The sequence below is a fragment of the Bos indicus x Bos taurus genome, chromosome 13 (assembly GCF_003369695.1).
Source record: "Bos indicus x Bos taurus breed Angus x Brahman F1 hybrid chromosome 13, Bos_hybrid_MaternalHap_v2.0, whole genome shotgun sequence".
Taxonomy (NCBI): Eukaryota; Metazoa; Chordata; class Mammalia; order Artiodactyla; family Bovidae; genus Bos; species Bos indicus x Bos taurus.
In genome coordinates this window covers 67,489,418-67,506,175 of record NC_040088.1, presented here as the reverse complement: position 1 = coordinate 67,506,175, position 16,758 = coordinate 67,489,418, and the positions used below count along the sequence as shown (strand labels likewise).

At 46.5% G+C, this 16,758-nt stretch overlaps 1 protein-coding gene across 1 annotated transcript in view; it reads left to right on the top strand.

Moving 5' to 3' along the window:
* The window catches only part of ITIH5 (inter-alpha-trypsin inhibitor heavy chain family member 5), an 84,969-nt gene that overhangs the window by 44,864 nt on the left and 23,347 nt on the right, over positions 1 to 16,758 (top strand). Inside the window, exons 6-7 of the mRNA XM_027560165.1 lie at positions 102 to 271; positions 984 to 1,100. Coding sequence (XP_027415966.1) covers positions 102 to 271; positions 984 to 1,100 — 287 coding nt within the window. The remainder of the gene's footprint in view (positions 1 to 101; positions 272 to 983; positions 1,101 to 16,758) is intronic.

Here is a 16,758-nt window from a genome sequence, read left to right as displayed (position 1 = left end):
AAATAAAGGCTAACTTTCTGTGTCCATGCAAAATAGATCTTGTTTCTTTTCAGAAAAAGTTATAGGTTCAGTTATTCATTATGTTTCTATCTTGCCTACAGATGATTCTGGGCCACCTCCTTCTACTGTTATCAACCAAAATGAAACTTTTGCCAAAGTTGTTTTTAAGCCTAGTGTGGTCCAGCAAGCCAAGATCGCCCAGAATGGCATTTTGGGAGATTTCATCGTTAGATATGATGTCAATAGGGAACAGAGCATTGGGGACATCCAGGTAATGGGTTTGTTGTTGCTGTTTCTCATTAGTTCCATGACACTTTTAGTTAGACCCAGAATGAGGGATTTCAGTACTCACCTGAGAGAGTGAGAACTACCGACTCTTAGGAAATCTGTTTTAACATCAAATGTGTCTCCGAGTCCACCAGGGATGTTCCCTTGCTAGAGGCTGGGGATATCTATTTCCTGCTTCAGTAATCTAGAGGCAAATGAAACCCATAACCTAATTTTCCCTGAGGTGCTTTAGATGAAATTAGAACTTAGTCTGTCTTTTTAATTTAGAGAAACTGGCCCATGACTCAATTTCCTGTAAGTCATATTTGTCCAGAGACAGGGTAGGATTATCAAAATGTATTAACGTGCATCCAGCATGTAGGCAATCTTTATGTCGGAACATGAAAGATGCTTAGGAAAAAAACAGATCATGCAGGAAGCAGGATTCTTGAGTGACAAGGGTCAAGAAGAGATGAATGATTTAAGTTGAGTCAGTGTAATCGATATATTTTTAAGGAATGATTTTACCCTTATCCAAATTAAATTAGCAAGTAGTTGGAGGAATCAGGACCATGGATGCTTTTGCTCTGGCGTCTGGCCCGAGACTCTGTTTCATGCTGTCTTTGACTTTTAGACGTTCCGTGGAATCTCCATTTTGGTTTGTTTTGCTACCTAACCTGGGCACTATCCGTTTTGCTTTCTCTTTCCTCCACTAGGTTCTAGACGGCTATTTTGTGCACTATTTTGCCCCCAAAGACCTTCCGCCTTTACCTAAGAACGTGGTGTTTGTGCTTGACAGCAGTGCCTCCATGGTGGGAACCAAACTCCGCCAGGTGAGTCCAGGCTTCTTTTTCCTCTTTCACATTCGTCCAGGACAGCGATGTTCTCGGTGAACAGGATTCAACTGACGTGAAATGTCTGCTTTACCATTCATCTGTCCCTGCCTGTGGGGAACATTCCTGAACAGGTTCAGGGAAGCCACTGACATGAACTGTCATTTCAGCATGGGGGTTTTAGGAGAGCAGAGGGCTGCAGAAACACCTTGAAATAAAGGGAACTGGGGGATAATGCGAGTGAGATAAGAATACAATGAGGAGGCCACTGAATAGCACCATTGTGGATGGAATAATTCTGTTCAGTGATGGTGTCCATTGAGAATAACAAAATAAAGTCATTGGCAGCCGCTTGGCCTATGATTAGAACCAAAGACCTGTGTCTCAATAATTCAGGACTCCCTGGTAGCTTAGCTGGTAAAGAATCCTCCTGCAATGCAGGAGACCCTGGTTTGATTCCTGGGTCGAGAAGATCCCTTGGAGAAGGGATAGGCGGTATACCCATTCCAGTATTCTTGGGCTTTCCTGATGGCTCAGACAGTAAAAGAATCCACCTGCAATGTGGAAGACCTGGGTTCGATCCCTGGGTTGGGAAGATCCCCTGGAGGAGGGCATGACAACCCACTCCAGTATTCTTACCTGGAGAATCCCCATGGACAGAGGAGCCTGGCGGGCTACAGTCCATGGGGTCACAAAGAGTTGGACATGACTGAGTGACTAAGTACAGCACAGCACAATTCAGGACTCATATTCTCACAGTACTTAGGAAGAATCTTAACATTCTAGGGATGGGGGACATTAAGGGGACATGTAGTCTATGCTGAAAAATTAAGTTATCACCTGAATGCAGCCATTTACATTTTTTTTCACAAACCACAGGAAAAGGCTATGCCTTGTCTTACTCTGATATCAGAAATGTCATAAATTTGCATTTATATTTCCAACTTACAGAGTGGAAAACAGAAAGCACTGCAGGTTGCCATACCAACAAATATCTCAATGGTCAACAAAAAATTAGGCCTCTTAGATTTTCTTTCTCAATTCATTATCCGTTTTTATCAATTAACAATAAATATGTGGTCTGATGAGTAAAACAGCATCTCATACCTCCTACAGACCCTCTGTCCCCCCTGTTTTCCCCTTTAAGTGCCCCTCTACATAGAATTGAATTTGATCTTAGTTCATAAACCCTTGCAAATATTTTCTCTCAGTTATCAGTTTGTAGTTACTTTGGCCATTTATATGTAAATATTTAGTTTACACATTTTTTAACGTGTCATATATGTGTATATATGTACTTTGTTTCAATGTGCTGCATGGTTGTTCAGATCTTAGTTCTCCAGACGCAGATTGAACCTGGGTCCCCTGAATTGGAAGCCCAGAGTCTTAACCACTGGACCACCAAGGAATTCCCACTATAACATACTGATCTTTTTTCCATGATGTCTGATTTTGCCCCACCCCAATATAGTGAATGAAGAAGGCAATGACACCCCACTCCAGTGTTCTTGCCTGGAGAATCCCAGGGATGGAGGAGCCTGGTGGGCTGCCATCTATGGGGCTGCATAGAGTCAGGCACGACTGAAATGACTTAGCAGCAGCAATATAGTGAAAACTACATTCCAAAATCTGATGCAAGGATTTGCTTTAGCCCTTTTTTTTTTTTTTTTGAAGGATAGATAAGTATAATTTCTAACTGGCATTAGTGGAGGATACTCTCTAAGCCAGATTTTCGTCATTCTTCAGCATTGCATTCTTGTAGTCAGCCTGCCAACTCCTTCGTCTCCTATTTTTTTTTTTTTGCCTGTGCTGGGTCTTCGTTGCTATGCTCGGGTTTTTTCTAGATGCGGTGATGGAGGCTGCTCTTTGTTGTGGTGTGTGGGCTTCTCATTGCAGCAGCTTCTCTTGTTACAGAGCACAGGCTCAGCAGTTGGGGCCCGTGGTCTTCATTGCTCTGCAGCATGTTCTGTCTTCCCGGAGCAGGGACCACAGCTGTGTCCCCTGCACTGGCAGGCAGATGCTTCTCCACTGAACCACCAGGGAAGTCCCTAGAGCATCTTCAGTATGCTGAGGCATTTCACTAAGGGTATTACATGGATTGTTGAATTAAGGGATGTTTTATCTTTATAATAATTTGGTTGTCATCCCCATTTTACTGATGGAGAGACTGGGGCTTTGCAGGGGCAGATAACACAGCTAGTACATGGCAGGTCCAGGCTTTTAAGCCAGGTCTGACCCTGAAGGCCATGAATCAAACCAAGATACTGTGGAGTCTCAGAGCGAGTAACACAGTGATGAAGCACTATCCTCGTGGGCAGTCAAAGGCGTGCAGGTGCCTACAAGGTCAATGCCTTGATGTTTCAAGACTCCATGGCAGAGGCTGCATCTCAGGAGGAGGGATTTCCTTGCCAAGAGCAGAGCAAGGATAGATGTCACCCTGTTTGTTATCCTCCCCTCCCACTTCGTTCTTGGATTCGTCGTTGTTTAGTCACTAAGCTGTGTCTGACTCTGCGACCCAGGGGACTGTAGCCTACCAGGCTCCTCTGTCCATGGCATTTTCCAGGCAAGAACACTGCAGTGGGGCTTCATTCTGGGGTAGGAAACTCCATTCCTTGCGAGGCACTGAGCATCTGGCCTGCACTCTTGCTGGCTTTTAAACCACAGCATGGCCTCTTTCCAGGGAGAACCACCCTAGACCAGCAAACACATGTCAGAAGCCTCCAGGAAATTTCTAAAGCCTGTGGCTACCTTAAGTGGTTTTGAAAACCATTGAGTCTTTGAGCAGCTCTCAGCTTCTCTAAGGCCACAGCCCTGAGTGAGCAGCTTAGCTGGCTCTGAGTGGAGTCTGTACACACTATCACATTCCCTGGAAGAGGAAAATTTGCCCCAAGCAAAGGGCTTTCGTGATGTGTCTACAGGCTTGGCAACACCAAACATTTGGAATGGGTCCCTTGAATGCTGTGAAGACCATGAAGCGTCTTTCTTGCATTCTTATCCAAATGTTCTTGGCTCCCTTCATCTTTGGTGGGCCTGAGATGTTTCACTGTAATTATCACAATCTCAGGCACATAGTTGCTACTGAGTAAGTACTTGAACAATTGATCTGTAAGGAATTGTAAGGATCATTTGAGTTGAAAATGTGTTCTTTTTTTTTTTCAATTTTTAAAAAAATTTATTTGGTTGCATCAGGTCTTGGTTAGTTGCCCCATGGCATGTGGGATCTTAGTTCCCCGAACAGGGATTGAACCAGCGTCCCCTACAATGGAAGGCAGATTCTTTACCACTGGACTATCTGGGAAGTCCCCTGAAAATGTGTTCTTATTCAAGGGTCTATCAGTAACCTGGAGCAACCAAAGCTGTGTGCATTTGGCATCTTCCGGTTCTGTCCTGATCCTGGTAGGAGTGTGAGCCTAGAAGCCAGGACTTCACCAGCCTGGGGGCAGCTTCAGCATACACTGCAGCCGTCGATGCCGGGGTCAGCTCCATGTTCTCTCCACGTGCTCTTCTGCTGAGTCAGGCAGGGTTTCTGCCTCCCAGCTTGAGTTTGTAAAACTTAGTGAGACAGGAGGTCTGAAGAGAAACAAAAAAACGGTGAGCAGGGTAAATCTTTTTTGATTCTTTCTAGTTGCCTGCTAAAGACACTGACACAAGCAAACATACGTGTGCTTGGGAGTTTGAAGGCTTGTTGTTCAGTCTCTCAGTCACTTCTGACTCTCTGTGACCCCATGGGCTGCAGCACACCAGGCCTCCCTGTCCATCACCCACTCCCAGAGCTTGCTCAAACTCATGTCCATCGAGTGGGTGATGCCATCCAACCGTCTCATCCTGTCATCCCCTTCTCCTCCCGCCTTCAATCTTTCCCAGCCTCAGGGTCTTTTCCAGTGACTCAGTTCTTTGCATCAGGTGACCAAAGTATTGAAACTTCACCTTCAGAATCAGTCCTTCCAATGAATATTCAGGGTTGATTTCCTTTAGGATTGACTGGTTTGATCTTGAGTCCAAGGGACTCTCAAGAGTCTTCTCCAGTGCTACAATTTGAAAGCATCAATTTTTTGGCGCTCAGCCTTCTTTATGGTCTAACTCTCACATCCATACATGAGTACTGGAAAACCATAGCTTTGACTAGATGGACCTTTAAGTGATGTCTCTGCTTTTTAATACGCTGCCCAGGTTTGTCATAGGTTTTCTTCCAAGGAACAAGTGTCTTAATTTCATGGCTTTAGTCACCATCAGCCCAAGAAAATAAAATCTGTCACTGTTTCCTTTTTTTCCCCATCTATTTGCCATGAAGTGATGGAACCGGATGCCATGACCTTAGTTTTTTGAATGTTGAGTTTTAAGCTAACTTTTTCGCTCTCCTCTTTCACATTTATCAAGAGGCACTTTATTTCTTCTTTGTTTTCTGCCATTGAGGAGGGGGGGTATCATCTGCATATCTGAGGTTATTGAAATTTCTTACAGCTAATAGATGTCTATTAAATACAGTTTCCATTGACAAGGTCTATACATTCTTTCCTTTCTTTCCCCTAATCTATATAATTTCCCCAATGGCTCAGCAGGTAAAGAATCCACCTGTAATACAGGAGACACAAGAGATGCAGCTTCAATCGCTGGATTGGGAAGATCCCCTGGGGTAGGAAATGACAACCCACTCCAGTATTCTTGCCTGGGAAATCCCATGGACAGAGGAGCCTGGTGGGCTACAGTCTACAGGGTTGCAAAGAGGCGGATGGAACTGAGCACTTGGGACGTTCAGTATAATTTCTATCACTTTTGCCCTCACATTTGCCGTTGGCTAAGGGACCCACCTTGGTGACCAAGCAGTGGCTAATATATCAGTTTCCAGATGTCTTTCACAATGCAACTTTCTGCGGACCTGTTCCCAGGTTTATTCCCGTAATCGGTGCCATTCTGTGCCAATCCTCGACTCCAGTGTGGCTTTGGAAGCTTGTCATCCTTTTTCTGCTTAATGTAGTCAACAGTTTTGAGGGTAAAGAACAAGCATAGGGGTTCTTTTTTTATTGAAGCATAGTTGGTTTACAATGTTGTGCCAATCTCTGCTCTACCGCAAAGCAACTCAGTTATACACATGTAGACGTTTCTTATACTCTTTTCCATCATGGTTTATCACAGGATATTGATGACAGCTCCCTGTGCTACACAGTAGGACCGTGTTGTTTATCCCTTCTCAATGTAATAGTCTGCATCTACCAACCCCAAACTCCCAGGACAAGCACAGTGTTTCTTATCTGTGATTCTCAAAGTAAAATGAGGGCAAATGTGAGCTAGTGGATTGGAGAACCAGCATCTGAATTTCATTTGCACTTCCTTCATGGGCTTACTTCACCCTCCAAAACCTCACTTTCTTCTTCTCTGTGCAAAATTGGGCTTCCAAGTGCTGTTTGAACATTTTATGTGTAACCTTACAGGCAAGTAGTCCATGAGCTCCATAAATTTGGGAACCATCTTGGTTTTGATCATTAAAGTACACATTTCCAGCTCCTAGCACTGTACCTGGTAATGATTTTTGCCGAAAAACCCACGAGCCCATAAATTATGAACTGTAACTTTTTAAAGGCACAGTAGCTTTAGCCCCTGAGTGACCAGCACATACCCAGCACTCTAAGGATTTTGCATACAAATCTGTTCATTTCAGCTGCCAGCCAGCAGAATAGTCATGGTTATCCCTGCTTCATAGATGAGATGATGAGGGGCAGGAAGGTGATAATCAGTTCAGTTCAGTCACTCAGTCGTGTCCAACTCTTTGTGACCCCATGAATTGCAGCACTCCAAGCCTTCCTGTCCATCACAAACTCCTGGAGTTCACTCAGACTCACATCCATCGAGTCAGTGATGCCATCCAGCCATCTCATCCTCTGCCTTCCCCTTCTCCTCCTGCCCCCAATCCCTCCCAGCATCAGAGTCTTTTCCAAGGAGTCAACTCTTCACATGAGGTGGCCAAAGTACTGGAGTTTCAGCTTCAGCATCATTCCCTCCAAAGAAATCCCAGGACTGATCTCCTTCAGAATGGACTGGTTGGATCTCCTTGCAGTCCAAGGGACTCTCAAGAGTCTTCTCCAACACCACAGTTCAAAAGCATCAATTCTTCGGCGCTCAGTCTTCTTCACAGTCCAACTCTCACATCCATACATGACCACAGGAAAAGCCATAGCCCTGACTAGACGGACCTTTGTTGGCAAAGTAATGTCTCTGCTTTTGAATATGCTGTCTAGGTTGGTCATAACTTTCCTTCCAAGAAGTAAGTGTCTTTTAATTTCATGGCTCTAGTCACTATCTGCAGTGATAATAGTGCACCAAAATACATCAAGTTTCAAGTAGAAAAGTTTGGAGTCGAGCTCAGTCCACCCCACTCTGAAGCTCTTCACCAAACATTCTTCACTGCATCATCAGATATAACCTCAGACCAGCTCTCAAGCTTTTAAGCTTTACCTGTTCTCTTCCTTTCTTCTTTTTATAAATTATAGTTCATTTGCAATGTTGTGTTAGTTTCAGGTGTACAGCAAAGTAATTCAGTTACACCCACACATACACTGGAGAAGGGAATGGCAACCCACTCCAGTATTCTTGCCTGGAGAATCCCACGGACAGAGGAGCCTGGTGAACTACAACCCATGGGGTTGCAAAGAGTTGGACATGACTGAGCTACTGAGCACACGTGCATGCACAAATACACATATATATTTATTTTTCCTCAGATTCTTTTGCCTTTAAGGTTATTACAAAATACTGAGTGTAGTTCCCTGTCCTTATTGATTCTTTTATTTATAGTACCTGTTGCTTTTATTTGTTGATTTGGCTGTGCTGAATCTTAGTTGTGGCACATGGGATCTTTAGTTGCAGCATGCGAACTCTTAGTTGAGGCATGTGGGGTCTAGTTCCCTGACCAGGGATCAAACTCGAGCCCCCTGCATTGGGAGCACAGAGTCGTAGCCACTGGACCACCAGGGAAGTCCCTTTAGTACCTGTTCTTATGCCAAGTGAGGAGATCTCTTGAATGCTGCGCACCGCCAGTGACACGGTTGGAAGAGAGAACTCCCTGCACAAATGCAGGCGGGGCGGCACAAAGGAGGGAGGCAAGCACACGCGCCAGAGGAGATCTCGTCTAAGAAACTTGTAGAGTCTCAGGAGCAGGCACTGTGTGGCTGTCTTGCAGATGAAAAATGGACAATATAAGATTTGGATCCTCCTGCCTCTGAAAGCATAGCTTCAGTTCCTAACACAGTGTCCAGCTTCCCTCTTTCCAGTTTTCCAGGACAGGGGTCAGCAAACATTTTCTAAAAAATGACAGGTCAGTGAATGTTAAGCTTTGCAGCCTGTCGTGATGACTCAACCCTGCTGTTGTAGCACAAAGGCAGCTGCTGCAACGTGCAAAGACATGGGTGTGTCCTGTTCCCATAAAACAACACTTATTAAAAACAGAGAGCAGCCTGGATTTGGCCCCCAGGCCGTGGCTGGTGGACTCCTGGCTATAGTGACGGCTAATTGGTGCTGGCTAGAAATACTGTTTCAATTTATAAATACTATTTATTCTCATCCCCTGAGCTGCCCTTGTCCAAACAGTACCTCCAGCAAGCATGTGACTTAGAAATATATTGCAAAACAGAAGTCTGGGCCTTGGGGCCATGGACAGAAGGCAGCGGGGAAATCTGGTGTCTTCTGGCTCAAACTCAGAAAAATGAGAAAATAAATGATGGATAAAGGGCAAAATATTTTTACCCTGGGCCACTCATGAAAACTTGGACTTCTTGTTTCCAAAAAAAAAAATTTGCTCTTCAACAAAATCATAAAGAAAATGTTAAAAAAATTGGAGGTACCCATTTTTAAAAAGGGCTTCCCTGGTAGCTGGTAAAGAATCCACCTGCAATGTAGGAGACCCTGGTTCGATTCCTGGGTTGGGAAGATCTCCTGGAGAAGGGAACAGCTATCCACTCCAATATTCTTGGGCTTCCCTCGTGGCTCAGCTGGTAAAGAATCTGCCTGCAATGCGGGAGACCTGGGTTCGATCCCTGGGTTGGGAAGATCCCCTGGAGAAGGGAACAGCTATCCACTCCAGTATTCTGACTTGGAGAATCCCCATGGATAAAGGAGCCTGGTAGGCTACAGTCCATGGATCACAAAGAGTTGGACAAGACTGAGCAACTAAGCACATTTTTTAAAAATGTTGAAACAGTGAAGATTGAGCCAAACTAGGTCATGTTTAAAAACTTTTGAGGGGCACTTCCCTGGTGGCTCAGTGGTAAAGAATCTGCCTGCCAATGTAGGGGACGTGGGTTCAATCCCTGGTCGGGGAAGAACCCACATTTGTGGAGCAACTAAGCCCATGAGCCACAACTATTGAGCCAACCTCTAGAGCCTGTGCTCTGCAACAAGAGAAGCCATAGCAGTGAGAAGCCTGTGCATCTCAAGTAGAGAGTAGCCCCCTCTGCCTGCAACTAGAGAAAGCCCACGCACAGCAGCGAACCCAGCGCAATTAAAAATAAAAATGAGTTTTGAGGATCTCTAAATGAAGGTACTGTGTGGTTATCATGGGAAGGAAAAAGGAACAATACAGAGCTTTGAGTTCTCTTGCATTGTCTGTTCAGAGTGCAGGCCTGGCAGACGGCATCAGGAAGCATGGTCATCCCATAACCAAGAGCCTTACTTGCCCTTCCTGGTGTCCTGACCTTGCCCGTAAGTTTCTCCAGTGGGCATTGCCATCAGCCAACTTTCTCTGTAAAGGGCTAGAAGTATATGCTACAAGTCAAAATGAGATAACCTCTGTCGGTCAAAGAGGATTGAATGAGATGAGAAATGTGGAAGTGGTTATCAGAGTGCCTGCGAGTGTTGTTATTGTTGGATTGCATCTGTTTGGTGGCTGCTGGAAGCTGCAAAGAGGGTGCAGTTCCTAAGAGCTGCCTGGGCCTGACGTAACAGCCACCTCGCTCTCTTGCTTAGGACCCCACGCTCCCCCAGGCTGGCATCCTGGCTTTGACTCCAGACTTCAATTCTCCAAAGTTGAACATCACGTTGATTATGTACTGTGGGAGAGGTACAAGGCGGGGGGATGCAAAGATGAACAGACAGAGCCTTTTTTCCCAAGCGGTCCAGAGAAAAAGAAAAAGTCATGGAGAAAACTGTATGCAAGGTGCTCCCTGGGATAGACGCGAATGTAGGATCCGGTCACAGAGTAACCGGGGTGCTGGTCAGATTTCTCAGGGTGGAGCAGGGGCAACCAGGGCTTCCTAGGGGAGGGGAGAGTGAGTGAGTCTTTCCAAAATTAATTCAATGGATGGGGCAAGAAGGGAGACCGAGAACATTCTTGTTTTGGCCACCCTTCAGCATGCGGGATCTTAGTAGGGAACGAACCTGTGTCTCCTGCAGTGAAAGCAGGAGAATATATTTTTAATATTTTTATAATAAGCAGGTTAGAGGTGGACCCCTAGCCTCCAGACCGCCAAGGAAGCCCCTCTCTTTCCCTGTATGTATGATCCTCCCATGCTGAAGTGCCGTGTGTTGTTCTTCCGTAACCATTCCATTGTTTCACTCTGACCGTGGCTCGTTCAGAGCCTCCCCAAATCTTTGTGTCTTGTCCTTTATGTTCGTCAAGGCACATCCCTGGGGGTTTGCAATGAGTAGCCTAGGTGGATCTCTGCCAGGAACACAGGAGTCACGAGAACTCACATATAAGGGAAAGTTGAATGGGGCGAGGGGCGGTAAGAGAGTCAGATACCCCAAAAATCTGTAGACTGAAACGGGCAGGGCTCCAGAATCCAGGCATGCAGTTAGGCGATGTAGATTTCAGACCCTGGACAGCACTGGGGACCAAGCTCCATGCTGTCAGGCAGCAGCGTGTGAGCACGCGGGCGAAGCACGCCAGCTGCAAGTGTCCGTGGCCTGGGGGAACCTTGTCTTGATCAGCATCCTCTTGTCCACTGACTGTTTGAGCAGGAAGCCGCACCTGGGGATGACTATCTGTAGCCCATGACCACCTGGATGCAGGTGGTGAGACTAATTTCTTTCCCAGAATAAGAGATTTGGCATCAGCCTTGTGAGCAGATCCTGATAACTGCAAACCTCCCATGTGAAGAGAAGTGGAAAATATCATCTCTTTCAAGTCTTGAGTTATTTCTACATCAAGCAAGAGAAATCGATGTCCTTAATACATGATAAAGAATCAAAGAAATATTGTTGGCAAAGAACTTTTTACAAACATGTACCATGACATTATTAGGTAAATACTTGGTACATTTGTCAGAGCAAAGTCAAAACATTTGGTGATGGATTGTAACAATAACCAGAGCCTTCATATGAGAGAGACTTTGCTTCTCAAGTTAGAATAACATTAATCCAAACACAGACTAATAAAGTATAGTTATGTTTATATTGCAAAAGATAATGTAACATCTAAATATATTCAGACTTTTTTATTTAGCCAGAATTTAGTTAGAAATTATTCTCTTTTAGAACCAGTCCTAACGGAGAAGGCAATGGCACCCCACTCCAGTACTCTTGCCTGGAAAATCCCATGGACAGAGGAGCCTGGTAGGCAGCAGTCCATGGGGTCACTAAGAGTCGGACACTACTGAGTGACTTCACTTTCACTTTTCACTTTCTTGCATTGGAGAAGGAAATGGCAACACACTCCAGTGTTCTTGCCTGAAGAATCCCATGGACAGAGGAGCCTGGTAGGTTACAGTCCATGGGATCACAAACAGTTGGACACAACTGAAGCAACTTAGCACACACACACATGCCCAGTTCATTTCACAGTCGCTCAGTTGTGTCTGACTCTTTGCATGCCAGGCTTCCCTGTCCATCACCAACTCCCAGAGCCTGTTCAAACTCATGTCCATAGAGTCGGTGGACATCCAGCAATCCAATCATCTCATCCTCTGTCTTCCCCTTCTCCTCCCATCATCAATCTTTCCTAGCATTAGGGTCTTCTCTAAGGAGTCAGTTTGTCGCATCAGGTAGCCAAAGTATTGAAGTTTCAGCTTCAGCATCAGTCCTTCCAATGAATATTCAGGACTGATTTCCTTTAGGATGGACTGGTTTGATCTCCTTGCAGTCCAAGGGACTCTCAAGAGTCTTCAACACCACAGTTCAAAAGCATCAATTCTTTGGCACTCAGCTTTCTTTATAGTCCAACTCTCACGTCCATAAATGACTACTGGAAAAACCATAGCTTTGACTAGATGGACCTTTGTTGGCAAAGTAATGTCTCTGCTTTTTAATATGCTGTCTAGGTTGGTCATAACTTTTCTTTCATGAAGCAAGTGTCTTTTAATTTCATGGCTGCAGTCACAATCTACAGTGATTTGGGAGCCCCCCAAAATAAAATCTGTTACGGTTTCCATTGTTTCCCCAATTTGCCAGGAAGTGATGGGACGGGATACCACGATCTTAGTTTTTTGAATGTTGAGTTTTAAGTCAGCTTTTTCACTCTCCTCTTTCACTTTCATCAAGAGGCTCTTTAGTTCTTCTTCGCTTTCTTCCATAAGGGTGCATGCAAACTGTTTTAAAATATTGGAAGATCTGATGACTTCTAGCCCCAATTTTCCAATGATGCAAAGAAAGCTTCTGAATTTCTGCTCTTTCTCTAAAAAGAATACTTTGGCCAGCAGAAAAATAGTTTTTGTTTTTTTTCAACCAGTTCCTTGTATTGGACATAGGCACCTTTTGACGTTTTATGTTTCTTGTATTACAGGTTTCACTTTTTATTTTTAATGTTAATTATATAATGTGTTTCACTTTGGGAGTCACGACACAGGCGACAGCAGGGCACCAGGCTTTGTGTAATCAGTGTTTTCCTTTATGAGTCCTTATAACCTCTTGGACTGTGCTTACTTTGTCATCACTAGGGTGATGTTTTTTAATGTTTGAGGTTCTTCTCTGAAACCAATCTGTTGCTAGATTTTTCTGGAACACATAATGATATGGACACGAATATATTATGGAGAAATGGTCTTTCTCACTCAATTTATTGCCTTGCTGGTAAAGATGGGATTTAAAAAAAATTACTTGGTGGGTCAGTCTGGATATGATTTCAAAAAACTCCAAACCATTGAAAGGCCTGTAGCATGTCCAAGTACGGTTACGCTGCCTTTTATGGAATGCATGCTTGTGCCCTTGAAATGCCAGTCTTGGAATACTCCCACTGAAGCGTCATCGGTGCCCAGGGCCCCGCAGCAACTGGCTGGCTCAGCATGGCTGCCCTGGTTTTAGCCGTGACGGTGACTGCAGGGTGACGTGGGTGGATGTCTGGAGGGTGCAGAGAGACGCCGAGGTGCTGGACATCTCCATCCTTCTCAGTGACGGCTTAGACAGGTAGTTTGAGGTTGCAGGGAGGGCCTGACATTGCAAACTTTGATGGGATCACTGACTCTTGTCTGTCCTTCCAGGAGCGGGACTCCATTGCCAGTCCTGGGGATGGAGCGCTCCCCCTGCTGGCCACAAGAGGGACTGCACTGCACAGGAGGACAGTCACACATCTCTTTCTGGTCCCCACCTGGGTCCCTTATCTCCACCCACCTGCGAAGGGAGAAGGCCCACTTGTGTCCAGTTGCCGATGGGTGTATTCCCCTTCCCGGTATTACCTCTCAGAAACTTAGGGGGTTCTAGGGTACTTCTCTGTTGAGCACAATTCTCTGTCGTGGCTCGAGCCAGACTTTTAGAAGTTCTTAGCTTTCTTTTGCTTTTGATGAGAACACTCACAGAGGATTTTCTCTTGGGTTCATCCAGAAGGAATGTGTGGAAAGGGAAAATGTCAGCTCCTCAGCAAACATTTTAGAATGGGGTGAGCGAGAGGACTGCTTCGGAGCACAGCAGGGCCGTTCTGCTGAAAGCTTGGCATATCTGGTGTCTAAGACCCTTGACCTTGGATTTCCTCTATGATGTCATGGGCTCGTAACCACCCAGGGACTGGGGTACAAAAACCTTTTGTGTCAGATTTGGTTCCTGGTGTGGGTGGTTCGGCAGGGACACAGAAAGATTTGAAGAGAGTCAGCGGGTACCCCGATGGAGTGGGTGGGCAGCTGGGTTTTCCATGGGCTCCACTGATGGGTCACCCTAATGGTCTTCTCTCCTTGGGGAACGTCTCAGAGTGAGTGATTCAAAACGTGTGTAGCTGGAACACTCACCCCCTCGAGGGCTGAGCCAAGAGCCTGCAGCTGCTCGGGCTCAGTTTTGTAGGGAAGGGAAAGGAAGGTCCATCTTGTCTCTAGGCTGGCTTAACACAGGGGCTCTGAGCCCGCCAGACAGAGCAGTTCCCAGAAACTCCCCGCCCTGGGAGCAGCCCTAACAGGGAGACAGTAAGCGTGTAAAAGGGGCTGCACATCCCGGGGCCCAGCCCTGCCCCTTTCCTGACAGACACCGCCAGGGAAGGTTGCACAGTTCCTTTTCCTGAAGACCCACTAGACCAAGAGGGACCATCGCCAGCCAAGTTGGATGAACAGAGAATCTGAAACCGAGAGCTCCTTTTTATTTATTTACATTCTCCTTGCTCCTAAAAGAACTTAAGTGGACAGAGATGAAAAGGCTTACTTAATAATAAACCAGAGGCAGAGCTGGAATTAACTTCTAAGACATTGTTTTCAGAGGAAATACTTTCCCCCCTCCTTTCAACCCGAGGGACATACCTACAAGCAGAAGGATTCCTCACTAGCGAGCTGTTTCAAGGAGCCAGTCATCCCGATTCTCTTTGTTTCTACGAGGCTCAGATTAAAGGGAATCTTGTCTGAATGCTTCGTGCAGGCCAGGGTGCTTCTTTACTGTCTGAATAATGAGAAGTATTTCCTTTTCCTCTCTCCATTGTATTTGTGTGCCTTTCGTATCTCCCTTCAGTTCAGACACAACTTGGAACATCGTAAGGAGCCCTTCTGGTGACGTGTAGAGGCTGGTGTTTGCCGAGTGCCCTTTGGGGTCACCAAGGAGTGGATATGACCAGTCAGTGCCTCCAGGGTAGCTCAGGCCTTTGAACCAGCTTTGCACCGTCCATTCTTTCTGGGCTTCCTCTGATCATTCTTGAGGCTTCCCTGGTGGCTCAGATGGTAAAGCGTCTGCCTGCAATGCAGGAGACCCAGGTTCGATTTCTGGATCGGGAAGATCCCCTGGAGAAGGAAATGGCAATCCACTCCAGCATTCTTGCCTGGAAAATCCCATGGACGGAGGAGCCTGATAGGCTACAGTCTGTGGGGTCGCAAAGAGTCGGACACGACTGAGCAACTTCACTTTCCTTTCCTTTCTGATCTTTCTAGAATATGCTTACCTTGGTCTCTAGGGTATACTCTTGGGAAAAGCCTGCCCAGGTTTCTGTCTGTCTTCGGCATATAAACACAGGGTGCAGAAACACCAGCTGAAGCCACCTCACATTCTCTCTTCTATCTGGGCAACCACCTTCCTCCTGCCTGTTCAGCCTTCTGCAGAACGCAGAGCACCCCAGACCTTGCCGGTCGGAGCTCAGGAAGGGTTAATGAGTGGTGGTGGCTCCACGCAGTGTCCGCCCCCGCCCCTTGGAATAAGGACGCAGAGACCAGCGCAAAGGTCCCGAGGCAACTGAAAGTGGAACTCCCGGGAGCCAGCAGGTCTGCCTGCCCCAGTGTTCCTGAGGACAAGTCAGAGCTGTGCCCTTACAAGGTCATCAGAAGCCCTTCATTGCTGAGCTCAGGGGAGGAGGGTGGAGAGACTTAAGGACTGCTCCTAAAGCAGAGAATCCTTTACGATGCGGGAAAACAGCAGCCAAGAAGCCAGGCCAGCCCCTCTTGCGGGCTTGAGCTCGCTATTTAAGGATCCCTAGGGATGCCAGCCACTAAACAAACAGCAGCCTTCTGAGGAGATTCCCCAGGCCCCAGCCTGCACCCTGGGGGGCCCTGCCAGCTCTGAGCCCCAGCAGCGGGAACATATCCTAGTGGCTGCCTCAGCAGCGGGCCCCCAACTGTACCGTCCCAGGGACTGCCTCGGCTTGCGGGTCCTGTCTGTCACCACCCAGCTGTGGACCTTCAGGCTTCCCAGAGGTCCAGCCTCTCGGATGGGGAACGATGCTGAGCCCATCTTTGCTCACACTGGGGTCGTGCTGGCTCTGAGCGGCTGGAAGGGTGAGGGGTCAAGGTGGGGCCAGCTTCCTGGAGTTCCGTCAGCGACGCGCTCAGGGCCCTCCACCTACATCTGTTTATTGTCTCGATCTGATCTATTCATTCTTGCTTTAATGCTGTCCGTCCTTCAGCTGTGTTTCCTGCACATCACCCTTCTCAATGTTCTGTCTTAGCTTCTCAGGGATGGGGGCTGTGTTTCTCCTCCTCCCTTTGTATTCACTCAGTAGAATTCTCCCTCTCTCTCTCCCTCTTTTTCTCTCAATTACTCATTCAGCAGCTATTTACTGACAGCCCACAATGTGCCAACTGTTGTGTTGGGAGGGCAGGGAGGAAACAAGGGGGCAGCTGTTTTGAGGAGTCTGGTGTCACAGATGGACAGTCTTCCCAGCACTCACTTTTATCTGCAAGCCTGTTTCAAGAATCTGCCACGCGGGCAGGCTTAGCTGGGTATGACCCAAGAGTGACAGAACAGAAAAAGCTCCTGCAGAGCTTTTTCAGAGACGTGGGGCTGAGTTGGACCGTCCAGTGAATGCACAAATATGTCATCACATTCTCTCTATCGACGCTGG